This window comes from Phacochoerus africanus, chromosome 14, assembly GCF_016906955.1.
Source record: "Phacochoerus africanus isolate WHEZ1 chromosome 14, ROS_Pafr_v1, whole genome shotgun sequence".
NCBI classification, from domain to species: Eukaryota; Metazoa; Chordata; class Mammalia; order Artiodactyla; family Suidae; genus Phacochoerus; species Phacochoerus africanus.
The window spans coordinates 1,975,983-1,992,493 of NC_062557.1; the positions used below are offsets into that span (position 1 = coordinate 1,975,983).

The 16,511-nt window shown below is 61.4% G+C and overlaps 2 protein-coding genes across 4 annotated transcripts in view; one reads left to right on the forward strand and one right to left on the reverse strand.

Moving 5' to 3' along the window:
• Nucleotides 1-16,511, reverse strand: part of ENDOV (endonuclease V) — a 71,216-nt gene that overhangs the window by 16,556 nt on the left and 38,149 nt on the right. The window lies entirely within an intron of this gene.
• On the forward strand, nucleotides 1,896-11,319 carry NPTX1 (neuronal pentraxin 1). The gene is made up of 5 exons (XM_047756598.1): nucleotides 1,896-2,405; nucleotides 2,707-2,914; nucleotides 4,938-5,182; nucleotides 6,390-6,569; nucleotides 7,309-11,319. The coding sequence occupies exons 1-5, from the start codon at nucleotides 1,962-1,964 to the stop codon at nucleotides 7,528-7,530; spliced, it is 1,299 nt and encodes a 432-aa protein (XP_047612554.1). The 5' UTR covers nucleotides 1,896-1,961; the 3' UTR covers nucleotides 7,531-11,319.

The following is a 16,511-nucleotide window of genomic DNA, read 5'->3' on the forward strand; positions in this document are numbered from 1 at the left end:
CCAGAGGTGAGCCGCAGCGGGTCTTGGCGCTCGGTGGTGAGCAAGCTCGTCTGGCCGTTGGGGTCCGGAGGCCCGCACAGCCCCGGACCGAGACGCGCCGAGCCCAGGAGAGCCGCGTGCGAGCCGCGGGGTCCCTCTGGCGCCGGGAAGCGGCGGCCGAAGGATTCGCAGGACGTGCAGGGGCAGCGCCAGCTCCCAGACCCAGGCTGGGAGGTGGTTCAAGTCTGAAACGCCAAACGAACACAGACGGCGGTAGCCTCCGGGGCAGGGGTTGGGAGGAGGCCGTGGAGAGGGAGGAGATGGTGGCTTCTCCTACCCGCGAGGCGGAGGCCAGCCAGGCACGGGGAGCTGATGCCTGCAGGTCCCTCCGGGGAAGGATCCGTGCGCGCTTGTCAGCGGCTGGGCCATCGCAGCGCCCAGCAGCTGAGGAATGAAGGGATGGGGTATGGGGCTGGAGTGTCTCCGGGGCCACCCCGACTGCGACTCTAGCCCTGGCTCACCCTGTCGCCTCCAGCCAGATCCCTCAGTGCCCTCCTCTGCACAGTGGGAGCTTGGCGCGGTGGCTTCGGAAGAGCCTTTGGCTGACTACCTGAAGAGGGCCAGGGGCTCAGGCGCCCAACCCGGACCCCAGACCGGGACCGGACACCGGACGGGTATCTGGGAGCCCAGCCCCGCGGCGCCACTGCCCAGAAAAATGGCGCGAGTGTGTGGGCGGCTGAGCGGGGTGACTACGAGCAACATGCCCTCGTGTGGCGCTCCGCAGGTGTCACGCCCTCCTCCCCAGTCCCGGACCCTCCCCGGACCCTCCCCACCAGCCGAGAAGTGGGCAGAGCTGCGGCGCATGGGGTCCAAAACAGCCCACCAGAGACCCACGAACGCACTCCAACTCGCACGCGGCCACAAACAACCGTGCCTCCGCGTCTCAGCGATGGGAAGGTGCTCCGGGAGCGCGGAAGGGTCCGTCTGCGGGGGCCCCCTCGGAAGCGCAGCGCCTCCCCCGGGGCTTCTGGGAGCATCCAGCCCCGGCGGCGCCGTCTGTCCGGAACTGGACCCGTTCCGCTGGCAGGAAAGGCTTAATCCGCCAGGGACGCCTCCGAGAAATGCCCGCCTGCCCCGCCGCCACGAGGTGGGGGCTGTTATTCCTTTGAGCCATTGTCCGTCCCCAAAGCCTGGGGTGGGGGTGCGGAGCGCAGGAGACCCGAGAACAGGATCGAGGTCGCGGGGAAGCCCCCAGCCCCAGGGTGCAGCGCACCCTGTCAGCCCTGCACGGACATCTAGGGAACGTGGAGCGGCCCCACGCCTCCTTCTCGGGACTTAGCGACGCCGCGACGCTCAGCACCTTGCGCGGCCCGGGGGCGCGCAGGTGTTGACCACTTGAGTCCTTGGGGACCCGGCCCTGGCCCCTCCAGTGTGCGGTGCAGCCTAGCGGGTTGAGCTTGATTCTGTGTCCCAGGTCCACCGTGGCCTCCCACGCGCCCCGACCCCGTCGGAGACTTGCGGACAACACGCAGGTGGCCGATCCAGAAGTCTGAGGCCGCAGCCCTGCTCACCTTATCCCCCCGCCGCCGCCCCCCCCCCGCCCCGGCTCCCCGCGCCTTCGGGGAAGCGGTGCTGGCGGGGGCGGGGGCCGGTGGGCAGAGGGCGCCGGGGTGGGTGGGGAGGAGACAGGAGGAGGCTCCCCCACGGCGCGCCCCTGCGACCCCAGCCGCGCAGCGGGCCCGGGCCGCAGACAATTAAAGCGGGATTCCTCCCCCGCTGACGTCGGCAGCGCCGAGGCCCCTCCCGCGGTGGCATAAAAGGCGCGGGCTCCGCAGCGCAGGCGGCAGTGGGGGCCGGACAGCGCGGCGGTGCGGAGTGCGCGGCGGAGCAGCGAGCAGCTCGGCGCCCAGAGCGCCGGCCGCCCGCGGAGCCCCAGCCGAGCCGAGCCGGGCCCGGAGCGCCGGGTCCCAGCGCCCGCAGCCATGCCGGCCGGCCCCGCCGCGCGCACCTGTGCGCTGCTCGCCCTCTGCCTCCTGGGCAGCGGGGCCCAGGATTTCGGGCCGACGCGCTTCATCTGCACCTCGGTGCCTGTGGACGCCGACATGTGCGCCGCGTCCGTGGCCGCCGGCGGCGCCGAGGAGCTCCGGAGCAACGTGCTGCAGCTCCGCGAGACCGTGCTGCAGCAGAAGGAGACCATCCTGAGCCAGAAGGAGACCATCCGCGAGCTGACCACCAAGCTCGGCCGCTGCGAGAGCCAGAGCACGCTGGACGCGAGCGCGGGCGAGGCGCGGGCGGGCGGCGGCCGCAAGCAGCCCGGCTCGGGCAAGAACACCATGGGCGACCTGTCTCGGACGCCGGCCGCCGAGACGCTCAGCCAACTCGGGCAAACTTTGCAGTCGCTCAAAACCCGCCTGGAGAACCTCGAGGTCCGCGCGCGCCGCTGTTCCCCCTCCGGCTCGCGCGCCCCTCTGCCCTCCCCCACCTCCCTTCCCGACCCGGCCCGACACCCCCCCCAACCCCGCTCCGCCGGCCCTGTCCCTGGCCAGGTGCCCATGCCCGGCGAGGGCCTCCGCAAGCCTGCGGGGCTCCGTGGACGGCCACTCACCCGAGCTCCCCGCCAGGCCGCCCCCGCAGTCGCCCTGAGGGGCCCGCGCCACGGGCCTTCCTGTACGGTCCCTGCTCCACGCGTAACGATCTGGTTTCCCTCCCGCCTTTGCACCCCCGCAGCAGTATAGCCGGCTCAATTCCTCCAGCCAGACCAACAGCCTCAAGGATCTGCTGCAGAGCAAGATCGATGACCTGGAGAGGCAGGTGCTGTCTCGGGTGAACACCCTGGAGGAGGGCAAGGGGGGCCCCAGAAACGACACGGAGGAAAGAGTCAAGATCGAGAGCGCCCTGACTTCCCTGCACCAGCGGATCAGCGAGCTGGAGAAAGGTAATGGGCAGGCGAGGGGGGCATGCATCCTGTCTCAGCTCCCTGGACCAAGGGACCCTGCCTCTGGTCCTGGCTTCCTGCATAGCTCAGCTCGGAGCTGTAAAAGCCCTGAGCTCCTCCACCCTTCCAGCCTCCTTCCTGCCCGAGGTTCTCCAGCTAGTGTTCCTGGCAGGGCTGGGGTGCCCTGGGCTGGGGACAGCTCAGGAAGCAGAGTGAGGAAGGGATTGCCTGGCGTCCCCTCCCCCTGCCCGCCCTCGACAGACTCACACACTTGCAGGATTTTTCCAAGTCTGATTTGTTCAATCTTCAGCAAGTTTACACTGTAGCTGTGGCCGGCCTAAGTCCTCCCTGGCTAAGAAAGCCTGGCTCTAGCCAGCCTCCATTCCCAGCAGAGAGCAGGGTGCCGGCTGGCTGGGTCCTCCTGATCCATAGCAGATTTGGGCCCTGAGCAGATTTCCTCCCAGCTCCTTGGTGCCCTGGCGTCCCCTGGGGATTTCAGGGGGCCCCTCCTTCCTGAGCACACCCCCACGGTTTTCTCTTCTGAGAGACCTAAGCCCTGGCCTCTTGCCTGGGGCCCCACAGTGCCCGAGTCGCCAACTCCAGCCGGCCTCAGTCTCACCCTGGGCGCACAGATGAGCTGGGGAGGCTCAGCCTTGAAATCGCAGAAACCAAACACGGTTGTAAGGGGGGGGGGTGCCGAGCTCGGAGCGGGGCCACGTGACCCTTCTCGGACCGCAAAGTGTGCTGGATGGATTTAAACAGTGCCATCTTAAGGCACGTTATGTAACTGAAAAACAGATCGCCGAGGGGAGGAGGGAAGGAGGGAGGGAGACTGGGGGAAATTGAGAGCATCCCCTGGAAAGGCCTGGGCAAGGGGCTGCCAGCCTGAGATGGAGGGAGACACTGAGGGGCCTGCTCTGTTCCCTAAGAGGAGGGGGTGGGGTTGCCGGCCCAGCAGGATGCCCTCTGGAAATAATTCTTGGCCTGGATGGCCGGCTGGTTTAGTGCTGGGCTCCCTGGCAGCACCCAGTGTACACCCTAAAGCTGGTGGGTGTGTGTTCCTGGCTCCGGGCCCGACGCCCGTGCCCACTGCTAGGCTGGAATGTTTTGCCTGGAGTCAGTCACATTATGCCCAGGGCCACAGCCATGGTGTGGGTTGGGAGAGGGCAGACAGGCGTTCCCTGGAGACAGTGCCGGCAGGCAGGGAGCTGGTGGCAGGACGGCTGTGGGACTGGGAGCCTGATTTTTGGGGAAATACAGGATGCTCGTCCAGAGAATGAGTGGCATCATTCTCAAAGCAGTTGCCTTAGGGAAACCTGGCTTCAGGGCCCCCTCCCGGCTCCCGGCTGTCCGGTCGACTCTGCAGGGGGCCAGGCAGGGTTGCTAGAAGAGCCTCAGAGGGAACAGCTCTCCCTCCTGCGGGGTGAATGGGATTCTGGAAACAGGAGGAATCCTCAGGGCGACTGGGGTGGGTCAGATGAGTGACCCGGGGCTGAAACGTGTCCTGGCCTCGAGGGAAGTGTGCTGGGCACCGGGGCCTGGTTCTGAGCACTGTCAGCAGCCAGCATCCTGGAATCAGGTCGGGCCTCCGGTGGGGCTTCTCTGAGGGGAGGTAGCCTCTCTCCTGGCCAGGCGGCGACCTCGGTAGCCATACCTTCGAGCGTGCCTTCACAGGGTGGGCAGTGACCCACTCCCTCCCATGCCCATGGCTGCGGAGGCTCACGGCCCGCTGTGTGTGAGTGGCTCCCCGCCCCCCAGCCTCCCCCCGGGCTGCAGTGTAGGAGCCAGACCCGAGCACAGACCCGAGCGCAGAGATCTTGGGTCAGCTCTTTGGTCCTGGCCCGGTGCCCTCGGGCACATTCCTTGACCTCTCCGAGCCTCCATCTCAGCATCTGTGGAGTGGAGACGCTGCTCTGCCTGCATCACCAGCGGGGAGCAGGGTGGGGGAGCCTAGGTCTGCTTCAGCCAGGGGCCGGCTCTTGGTGGAGATGCAGGTGTCAGGACTGGGTCCCCTCCTCCCCAGGTCAGAAGGACAACCGCCCCGGAGACAAGTTCCAGCTCACATTCCCGCTGCGCACCAATTACATGTACGCCAAGGTGAAGAAGAGCCTGCCCGAGATGTACGCCTTCACCGTGTGCATGTGGCTCAAGGCCACGGCGGCGCCGGGGGTGGGCACGCCCTTCTCCTACGCGGTGCCCGGCCAGGCCAACGAGCTGGTCCTTATCGAGTGGGGCAACAACCCCATGGAGATCCTCATCAATGACAAGGTAGAGCCCCCACCCCTTTGGGCTCGTCCCCCCCTCCCCCGTCCATGCCGGCTGCTGGGGCAGGTCCGGGTGGTTTGAGGTTCCCCAACCTCGGGCACGACTCTGGCCCCAAGAGAAGAGCCTGCCAGGCGGGGCTGCGGGAAATGCAGAGCGAGGACAGAGAAACGGGGAGGGCACCCTTGCCACCATCCGTGACCAGGGCAGAGCCGGCCCCTCCCAGACAGAGGCCTCCCGGGTGGAGGTGGAGGAGGCTATGTGGGCTGGGGGGGGGGGGAGTGGCTCTGACAGGTCAAACCCTGACCCCTCCTTCCCTGGCGCTCTTGGAGCTGGCTTTGCTCCTCCATATTTGGGGGAACCACTGATGCTCTGGGGGGTGCCCCTAGAGATTCTTCACGAGTCCCAGTCGATCCTGCTTAGCCCCTTTCCCTGAGAGAGGGCCAGGTCTGCGTGACCCTTTGGGAGAGGGCAGCCTTCCCCTTAGGGGGACCCGTCTCTGTCTCCATTAGTGCTGGGACCAGCTGCCAGCACTCACACTCCCTCTACGCCAGCTTCGGCAGGAAATGTCTAAAACTCGGGCTGTGAATTGGATGGGGAGCCCTTGCTCTTGATGTCTTGCCCGGAAAGGGCTGTGCCTTTCTGGGGCCCCAATTTCCCCGAGTGAAAAGGGTGTGGGGGTCTTGTGGGCTGCAGCAGACTCCCTGCCTGAAATGTTAGAGGGTGAGTGAAATTCCAGGTCAGGGGCTGGTCTGACTGTTAAGAGGCACGATGCCATCTCCCCTGGCACCTCTCAGAGTCTCTGCAAAAAGGTGGGCACGGGGGTTGAGGGCCCAGAGGATCTGGCAGTTAGTGACGGAGTGCGGGGAGAGAGAGGAGAGGCCCGGAGCGCGGCAGTGAGCCTGCCCGTCAGCGGCGCGTTCCATGGACTAGCCCAGAGGAAAGAGGGTGAGCAGGAGTGAGGAGACTGCGTGTTCAGATCCACTCTAGGAGCACCCCCTGACAAAGCCTCTCATTTCCTTGGTGATTCTGAGATCCACTGATGGATGGGCTGGACAGATGATAAAAGCCAGGAGGGGCAGGTGCTGCAAGAATTCGTAATGGTTCTTGATATTTACTGTAAATGCAGCAACAGGCAGGATAACAGGCGAACTGGTAACCGTGACGGTCAGTGACCCTGAGGATACCCCTGTCCCCATAATGTTCTTCCCAGGTGGCCAAGCTGCCCTTCGTAATCAACGACGGCAAGTGGCACCACATCTGCATCACCTGGACCACCCGGGATGGGGTCTGGGAGGCCTACCAGGATGGCACCCAGGGCGGCAACGGCGAGAACCTGGCACCCTATCACCCCATCAAGCCACAAGGCGTGCTGGTGCTGGGCCAGGAGCAGGTTGGGCTATGAAGGCAGGGAAAGGGGGGGCGCTGCAGAGGGAGGAGCCCCAGAACCAGACTAGGCTGGGTCAGGGTCAGGAGGGAGGAAAGGAAGCGGGGAGTGAGGTGGGAGGGAGCTGGGGAGGGTTCCCCTGAGAAGTGGCCGAGAGAAGCAAGTGATGCCAGTTTGGGCAAAGCCCTGCCCTGGGGGGGCGCTTTCAGGAAAGGCGGGCGGGAATGGGCTCTGGTCTCCAGGCTCTCAACCACTTTCTCAACAACTGCAGCGATGCTCTTTGGCACAGGAAAGCCAGTTGTGCATTTAGTGATGCATAATTTATTTCCTGGAAGTGGTTTGTCTCCCATCGGGCACCCAGGAGGGGGAGGCAGGCGGGAGAGCCCAGCCTTCTGTTCTCGTTGGGAGGCTGCTGCTGACAAAGGGGCGACATCTGAATTCCTGGAGCAGAGGAAGGGCAGAAGGGGGGGGACCTGCTCCCACAGTTGTCCCTGGCCCCAGCCAACCCCTCCCCCACAGGGCACCTCACAGGTGCCCCCAGAGGAAGCTCTGCATCCAGAGCGGAGGAGACGAGCTCGCTTCTTTCCTGAGCTCCCCACAGGGGAGGGACGGATGCCTAGCGAAGAGCAGAGATGGTGACAGAGGTACCCAGGGGGACCTGAGAGTCGTTCCCCGGGGAGCCCCTCCTGCTAGGTCCCCCCACCGCCATGACCCCTCCACCCTCATCCTCTGCTTTTCTCTGAAGGACACTCTGGGTGGCGGGTTTGATGCCACCCAGGCGTTCGTGGGCGAGCTGGCCCATTTCAACATCTGGGACCGCAAGCTGACCCCGGGGGAGGTGTACAACCTGGCCACCTGCAGCACCAAGGCCCTCTCCGGCAACGTCATCTCCTGGGCCGAGTCCCACATCGAGATCTATGGTGGCGCCACCAAGTGGACATTCGAAGCCTGTCGCCAGATCAACTGAGGCCCCGGCCCGGCCGGGCCCGGCCCCGCCCGCCCCCTGCTTGTGCGGTGATGACCCGTCGTCTCTTCTTCTCTCCTGTCCCCAGGAATGGCTCCGGGCTGTCGCCCTCGCCCTCGTGCACGCGCACACAGCCTGGTCTCGTCCTCGTGCGCCCTGAAGCGGGCACCGTTTCTCAGGCGTGTTCCGTTCACCGCTAACGCCGGCGGCTGCGACATTTTGAACAATGCACACGTAGGTGAGAGGGCCCGTGTGTGTGTGTGTGTGTGTGTGTGTGTGTGTGTGTCTGAGTGTCCACAAGGGTTGAAAAGGAGGTATGCCATTTCTTCTTTCTCTGTGGCTTTGGGAAAACTCCCGACTGGTCCGGTATCTGTATTCGCCAACTTTGGTGGCTGCCCACGTGCCTTGGGGCTGGTGCGGCTTCCGCAATGCGTTTGTCTTTGCGAACCTTTTTCAGAGCGACCTATCTCTATATTGATAAAATAAATGTCTTTTAGCAGCTTGTTAAAGGCCGGGAGCTCGGACAGATTTTTATTTTGCTGTAGAAGTGGTTTCTCTCTGAAGGCTTGAAGGCAGACAGTGTCCTGTGATGGCGCCATGTGCTCAAGGGGGCAGAGGAGGTGGGACCAGCCTCCGGATGTGGGCACATACCCCCACCCTCCCAGTGCCCACCCTGCTGCTGGCATCTGACGGCAGCACTGGGCCCGGGAAGCTGGCCTGCATGCCCAGCTTGGCCGGTTCTGGCCCGCATCCTCAGCCTCCCACCTCCTCGCCTTCTGCGAGGCGGGTTCCATCCTCCACTCCAGCGGCCAGCGGGTGCCCCTCAGAGTGGAGCGGCCCACTCAGAGCCCAGGAAGCGGGGACTCCTGGACAGCCCCCCTTTGCCTCTGGCAGGGGGTCAGCTCGAGAGCAGACCTTTTCCATCAGGAAACCCAAACTCTAGGACCACAGGGCCACTGAGACAAAGCCGGCCAGTCGGCCGGCAGGTCCGTGGTGACTCCGACAGCCATATCCTTCCCCAACCCCCAGGCCCAGGCGAGCTGGTTCGGGGAGTCCTCCAAGGGGGCAGGGCCTCCAGAGACCTCTCATGAGGAGCCAGGCCTGGCTTACAGGGCTCAAGTCCTGAAGCAGCCCCCAACCTGGCACCAACTGGTGATGCTGAGATGCAACCGGTTTCCAGAAGCTTTGACTTTTTACCCCCATGAAAAACCATGTGTATCTCTTAGTCTTTCCAAGGCGAGAAAAGTGTGTGTATGTGTGTATGTGTGTGTGTGTATGTGCGCGCGTGTGCACATGTAAGTGTGTCAGATGAGAGAAGAAGAGCACTCAGACGGATCAGCTTCCTGCTGGGTTGCATCATCTGGGGTCGCACACCCTGAGGGCAACCTGGACTCTGTCGTGGAGTCTAATTAGCAAAAGGCTGGCACGTCTTTCTAGAAATTCTTCTGCACTGCCTGGCTCATCTACAGCTGCAGACATTTCTTCAGGAGGAGCAGGTGTTTCGTCTTCTGTTCCTTCCGGGGGCACCTGTCTCCTTAAGCGCAGGTCCCTGTCGTGTCGGAAACCTCGTGCATCTGTGTGTCTGTGTCGGTGTCCGCGTGGGTGTCTGCACGGCACCCAGTCGCTGTTCTGCCACGCAGCGCTCCCGAGCTCCTGAGCGGGGGGTGCGGCTGAGGCACCGGGCTGCGTGTTGTGGTTCACCAGTGGCTTTTTTGAGACCGTTGTGCTTCATCAGAGCCCGTCGGGCCGTGGCCTCTGTGGGTCTGCAGGGATCTTCTCTGTATGCATGTTCCTCGGGGTGGCGTGTCCCTTGCTTCCTCAGTCCAGTGTGCGTTCCCCTGCCTGCATGAACTTCTCTGGTTCTGTGTCGTGTGCGAGTGCCACCCATTGTTCTGTGACATCCATGTAGCTACCGGAAATGGCTGGGAAGGCAAGCCAGGGGTGTGGGCCGGGGGCGAGGGGCGACGGCTGCCCTCCCCTCCCCACCCCCAAACACACCAAGAGGTATGTTTACCGTGTAGGTGGAGAGCAGGCCTGACAGCGCCCGAGCTCGGGCGAGAGCAAGCGCGGAACCCCCTCTAGACAGATCAGCCCACCCTCACTGCGGCCACCTCGGAGCTGCAGGCGAGGCCCAGAGCTGCCAGGTGCTCTCCCCGTCGCCGGCACCTCCCACCAGCCCCTGCCGAGCTATCGAGCTATGGGCCCCAGACCACCCTGTGCCCCAGGGGGCGCGGTGGGATCTGTCCTTTCAGGACCACAAGCCATCCTCTGCCCTGACTAGAGACGGGCAGAGCTCACCCCAGATGCTTGCGCCCTTCGGCCCCCCTCCCCTGAGACACCCGTGGTGCCAGGGACAGAAGCTGATGTTTAACACCCCCCCCCCAACCAAACACGCACTGGAGCCTGTGCCAAGCCCCTGACTCCCTCACTGTGTTAACTCCTGGCCCTTGGCCGGCAGCCCTGAGAAAGGTAATGACACAGCCGTCCATCTAATCACATAGTTTCTAACTACTCCTTAATCTGATTGATGTTCCCTCTTGCACTGAATAATACATGCCTATCTCAGGTAAGCCATTTTATAAAACACGGAGACAAAAACGCACTGTCGAGGCAGTGTTTGCTTTGCCGAGCTGGTGTCCCGCAGCTCCCCGTGCGTCCGAGGCGGGAGGGCTGCCCACACGGCTCTCCAGGCCCTCGGGGATCAGATCCCACTTGAGTCGGAAGCCTTCTTGCTTTTGATAACACAGTATTATTTCTCTTACTCTAGAAGAAAAAGTTTATTACCAAACAAGAGTATTTTTATGAAAGAAAAGGACAAACCTATAAATCAACTCAACCTATATCTCCCTTGAAAATACCTTCAGGCTCCGCCAAAACGTAGCACTCGAAGCATGTATTTTGGAAGAAAGAGGTACATTTTGTATGCTTTCTGTTCCTTTTGTAGATTCACAGTTTATTTTCTAAGACTGCAAAGATCACTCTGTCACCAGCCCTGGGACCTGAGACCGAGGGGGTGTCTCGTGGGCAGTGAGGGGGAGGGAGAGGCTGGCATGAGTGTCACAGTCATTCCAATGAGCTCCCAAGAGGGGCCGCCTGTTCCCAGAGGCCTACTGGGGACAGGATGTACATTTACGGTGGCCCCCCCGTCTCGGAGCTGACTTCTAAAGTGGAAGGAGTTGAGGACCTGCTGATCAGTTCCGACCCTGATAGAAAAAGCTAGGGTTCCGAATCGCAAGCACCGCGAGGAGAGTAGCCTTTGTAATCTTGCGGCAAAACCAGAATGTGGCTTAAAGCCGTCATGGTGTCATCTCTTAAAACACAGCGTGTAAACTTATTCAGCGAACGATGGGAAATGCATCCTCCCATGCACGGTGGACGTAAGTGCCACTCGTTGAAGAGGAACAAGTCACTGAGGAGAAAAAAGCCCAATCCTTAGAGTCCCAATTTTGTCTTATTTGCCAAAAAAAGAAAAAAGTCCACGAGGACAACAGAGCAACCCCCCTATGGTTGATGTCGTTATCCTGTATATACTGTATCATAGCAAAGAGAATTGACGTATCTTACTTTTTCATTATTTGCTAACCAAAGCTGTACATTTTTCATATGATCTGCAGCCTTGTGGGTATCTAATGGGTCAAAACCATGGGACCTGCCACCTCCCATCAGCAATTCTGGAAATGCACTATTTCTACTGGTATTCTTGCTTTTTTCTTTTTTCTTTTTTTTCATTTTCTTGCTGAAATGACATGAATTGTGGAGTTTATTTTTACACAGTAAAGAGTGAAGAAAGACTGTGGGCTCTCGGGCGTGTCTCTTTTCCCCAGCTTGCGAATGTCCCCTCAACCTACTGGCCGACCTCAGGGGCCCTCCCAGGGGATGTGTGTCTGCCTGATGCCCTGGGCCCCTCAAATGTCCTGCAGCCATCTGGTGACACTGGACATGGGGGGCGGGGGGGGGGGCCTGCCCATGCACAGGTGCCCAATGCACAGGTGCGGCGGCACTAAGGCAGAGAGCGGTAAAGGGGACCCCCAGCGCGTGGAGGCCACACTGGGGCTCAGGATGTCGCGTGCCTGCCTGTTCCCGACCTCGCCTGAGTGAATGCTCACCCAGACACAGGTCCCTCCTAGACAGCCCCGCCCTGCTCTCCTCTGCCGCCCCCTGCTGACCCCTCCTGGTTACCTCCCCTCTTTTGGGGTTCCCCGGCTGCTTCCCTGCACTCAAGCAAGAGAGCACCCCCAGATTCACATAACTAGATGAGGGGTGCAGGAGCCCTGGGTGCTGGGGAGGACTTACCTCCCTGGCCCCTCGTGGACCAAGCCAGACACTGGATGGACAAGGAGCTTTCGAGCTGCTCCCTTCCATGGGACAAAGTAAATGACCAGGAGCCCCAATAACATGCCCGATTGCTCGGCCTCCCTACCTCCCCAACACACACATGAGCGCACACCCAGGGTTGGCGGAGGGGACCCGGCCAGGACCCGGGAGCTGGGGTTTGTGGGGTGTGAGTGCGCCACGTGTGGCCCCGGGGGTTATGGAGGAGGCGGTCTGGCGTCAGAGCAGGCGGCGTGTGCCCTGGTGGCCCTGCAGGAGGAGCCTCATTGGAGAGGGAGACGCCCCCGCCAGGCTGAAGGCCCTTGACCCATTTTCCCCGGACTTGCCCTTGGCAGGTGGTGTCCTCCTGTGGGCTACATGCTTGTCGCCCGGGCAAGGCCTATGCCCAGTCCCAGCAGCTCCAGCCGACATACCACCTCTCGGCCTCCCTCCCAAGCCAGTGCATGTCTCCCCTGCAAAGCCGACACGCTGGCATCTCTAAGGTCTAGGGAAGAGCTCATTCAAAAACGTGGGTATTTTAACCATTCTTAGAAGTGACTCTCCCCACTTCTCACGCCTGAGCTTGGCACGGAGATGGCTGGTGTCAGGGGGTCTCGGAGCTGAGAACAGCAGCTCAGAGGGAAGCTGCTAGGCCTTGCCACTGAGCTGCTGAGCCAGCTTACATCGGACACAGGCTTGCGATTTCAAAGCTGGAGAGGGCTCCCGAATTCACTTCCTCCAACAGCCCATGGGATGCAGGGAAATAGTCTCTTCCAGGGATGGGCGCTCACGGTCCAGAGACCGCCCCGGTTTCAGACAGTCTCTCTGCGGTTTTCGTCGCGTTGCCAGCTGTCCTACTTCTTTTCTGTTGTGTCCCGTTCCTTACGTTGAGCTGCACCTTCCACCCAACTGGCACTCAGGGAGACAGCCCCCACCTGCACCCAGGGAGATGGCCCCCATCCCCCAGGCTTCCTGTCTCTCTGCACTACCTGGCTGACCTGCTCTAGGGCTTGTCACACTCCTCCCGTTCCACCAGGTCACCAAGGGGCAGCAGAGGAGGGCAGACTAACCCCTGGGGGCTCAGCAGAATGCGTCATCCAGCCCCACCCTCGCTCTAGGAAGCTGGGGCGCGGGCATCAGCCGTGGGCCCCAGGGTAGGAGCAGCGCGATGCAATTCAAGGAGCCCGACCCGCTGCACCTCCAGGCCTGCTCCCTGCGAGGCTCTCTGCGGGGGGGCGTGTCCCCGGCAGCCCCCTCTCCGCAGACCTCCAAGGAGCACAGAGCTGCGGTAACTGTTTGCTGGGCCCTGGAAACAGGAAGGAAGAAAGGAGGCGGCCGTGGGAAGAGACCACGGTTGTGGGACACTCTGGAGGCCTACGGCTCAGAGCTCAGGCCTGGCTTCTTCATAGAAAGCAGATGCCCTTCAGAAGAGGCTGCGATGCTTGCTGCAGGCAGCCAGGGGCCTCCCGGGGCGCAGGCAGCCAGCACACACCTTGACCTTCACAGAATGGCCTCCCCGCCCACAAGGAGACGTCCCATCCACAGCCAACGGCGCGCCCCTGGGCTCAGGCCCATCAGCCGGCTCTGCCGGGGGCCCAGGCCCTCAGCAGCCGCCTCACTCCACTCTGGGGGTCCCTGCAGGGCTGCCAGCCCTCGGGAGCCACTTCGTCTCACGGCATCCCGAGGCTGCCCAGCAGCCCCGTGGTGGAGAGGCCGGGTGTTCTGCTGAGCCCAGAGGTGGCAGACGGGATGCTCATGCCGCAATGCCCCCATCGTCCCAGGCCAGCCTTCGGGTTCAGATTCATCTGCAAAGCTGAGCACCTGCCAGGCTGCCACCGCACAGAGGACCTCGTCTCCATCTGCGCTCACCAATCTCCGGCCAGACCCGTGCCTTCCTCGCACTTCCCAGCTCCGTCACCACCCTCAACCCCTGGTTCTCGTGCACCCACGTGTGTGATGGACCTGGTACGTCCCTGCGACCTTGCGTTCTCAAGATGCCCTCCCCCCGGAGCAGAGCCCCCCGCCTCTCCTGGCGTTCACAGAAACTGTTTCTAAGAATCTGATGCTTAAAACCTGAACATCATGCGGCTCCTGGGTTTCCCTGAGAAGCACACCTGCATTTCCTGAGACTCCCGTGGTCACTTAAGGAGGTGGATGTGGCCTCGAAGGCCTTGGTCCCCACCCCACTCCCGCAGAAGAAGCGAGCATGGGAGCAGCCGGTCTCCGCAGTCCCTTTGGGCCCTCCTTGGAGATTAGGAGCGGCCTCCCCAGTCGGTGGGGACCAGTGGGGGCCCTCCTTGCAGGACGCCTGACCCACCCACTGCAACCCCCCCGCTCACACAAGCCTCTGCCCCTGCGGCACCGTCCGCCCAGCAGCCACAGGATCTGCCCGCACCAGACTTTCCTACAGTTGCGGTGTCCTCTCGGCGTCCCTGCTGCCCTTCCTCAAACCGTCAGGCCGCGTGAGTTCCTATTTCTGATCATTGCTAGCGGACCTGGGTCACGTTTTCTCCCCAGAAGTTTCTTAGCTACCATGTAAGTCGGGGGCATGGAGGTTCTTGGGGTGAGGTCCACAGGCCCTAAGCCCCCTGCCGTGACCTCGACCCAGCAGGGGGCAGCGGCAAGAAGGGTGTTGAGGAAATGAAGAGCCACACTTGGGCCTTTAGAAAACACACGTGAGAGACTGGCCAAGACAGCGGAATAGGAAGCCCCGCGCTCACCTCTTCCCACGAGCACGTCGGCATCACAACTCTGGATGCGAAGGACCAGAACCCAGCAGAAAGGATCTTCTGCAGCTAAAGACAAAGAAGGCGCCGCAATGAGGTGACAGGAGGGAGGGACGTGCAGGGAAGTCGCGTCCCCGAGCCCCAGGTGGGCTCCCACAAACCAGAGAAGAACTGCACGGCAGACGCTCTCCCGCAGGAGCGGGGGCTCCGAGCCCCACGTTGGGCTCCCCATCCCAGGGGCTCCGCACCAGGAAGACGAGCCTCCAGAGCCACTGGCTTTGAAGGCCAGCGGGGCTTGACCTCCGGAGTCCCACAGGACTGGGGGAAATAGAAACGCCACTCTTAAAGGGTGCATACACAATCTCAGATGCTCCACGGCCCAGAGCAGAAGCCGTGATTTCATAGGGGCCTGGGCCAGGCCCACCTGCTGGTCTTGGAGGATCTCCTGGGGAGGCGGGGCAGGAGGTAGCTGCAGCTCAGCCTGGGGACATAGACACTGGTGGCAGCCAATCTGGGGAGCTCCTTCTATCCACGGTGTGGACACTAGTGCTGGTGGGTGTCACCGTGTGGGATCCTCCCCCTGTGCATTAGGGCAAGGCCTGGCCCCACCCAACAGCCTACAGGCACCAGTGCTGGGAGCACCTCAGGCCAAGCAAGTACGAGGTAGGGACACAGCCCCACCTGTCAGCAGACAGGCTGCCTAAAGACCTCCTGAGCCCACAGCCACCCCTGGACACAATCCTGCCCACCAGAGGGCCTGGGACTCAGCTCCATCCACCAACGGGCAGGCACCAGCCCCAGAATTCCCTGGGCCCGGGCCCTGGCCCTGCCCTGAGGAAGACTGCTCTAGACTCCAGCAGCCTCACTCAGCAGGGAGCCGATACCAGGCACAAGAAAAGCACAATCCTGCAGGCTGCCTCCTAGCAGGCCAGACCCTGCCCTGGGACCATCTGGGCCCCAGGCCACCCACTAGCAGGTCAATACAAGCCTTGGAAGCTCGGACCATGTATCCAAATGTGTCAGGAATGATCCCCGCCCCCCTTGCCACAAACCAGTGATTTGACACCAGCTCTGGAATCCCTGCGCCCTGCAACCAGGACACAACTCTGCCCACTAGGAGGCAGGTACTAAGCTCGGGGGGAACACCTAGCCTTCTCAAACTATTCCAGAAAACTGAAGAGGAAAGAACTCTTCTAACTCATTCTATGAGGCCAGAATAATCCTAATGCCAAACCAAACAGACACATCGCCCAAAAAAAGAGAAAACTGCAGGTCGACATCACTGACGAGCACAGATGCAAAAACCTTCAACATGGTGTTAGTAGACCGAATCCAATGATACATTTAAAAAATCCTACCTGATTAAGTGGGACGTAGTCCAGAGACACAAGGAGTTTTCAGTATTCCCAAGTCAATCAATGCGATACATCACACTAAGTGAAGAGTAAAAACCATACGATCATCTCAATAGATACAGAAAAGGCCTTTGACAAAATTCAACATTCATTGATGATAATAAGAAAACTCTAGGAGGAGTTCCCGTCATGGCATAGTGGAAATAAATCCGACCAGGAACCATGACGTTGTGGGTTCAATCCCTGCCCTTGCTCAGTGGGTTAAGGATCTGGCGTTGCCATGAGCTGTGGTGTAGGTTGCAGACGTGGCTTGGATCTGGTGTTGCTGTGGCTGTGGTGTAGGCCAGCAGCTGTAGCTCCGATTCAGACCCTAGCCTGGGAACCTCCATATGCCACGGGTGCAGCCCTAAAAAGCCAAACAAACAAACAAACAAAAAAACCTCTAGGAAACAAACCTAAATATCCATTGACAGCTGAATGGATAAAGAAGATGTGGTAGATATCTATACAATGGAATACTGTTTAGCCATAAAAAGAATGAAATAACGTCATTTGCAGCAACATGGATGCACCTGGAGATTATCATACTAAG

Bases quoted from the DNA above. Each gene is read 5' to 3' on its own strand.
- NPTX1 (XM_047756598.1), top strand. From the start codon at position 1,962: ATGCCGGCCGGCCCCGCCGCGCGCACCTGTGCGCTGCTCGCCCTCTGC. The intron at 5,183-6,389 runs GTAGAGCCCCCA...TGTTCTTCCCAG, and splicing joins AGATCCTCATCAATGACAAG to GTGGCCAAGCTGCCCTTCGT. The intron at 6,570-7,308 runs GTTGGGCTATGA...TTTTCTCTGAAG, and splicing joins TGGTGCTGGGCCAGGAGCAG to GACACTCTGGGTGGCGGGTT.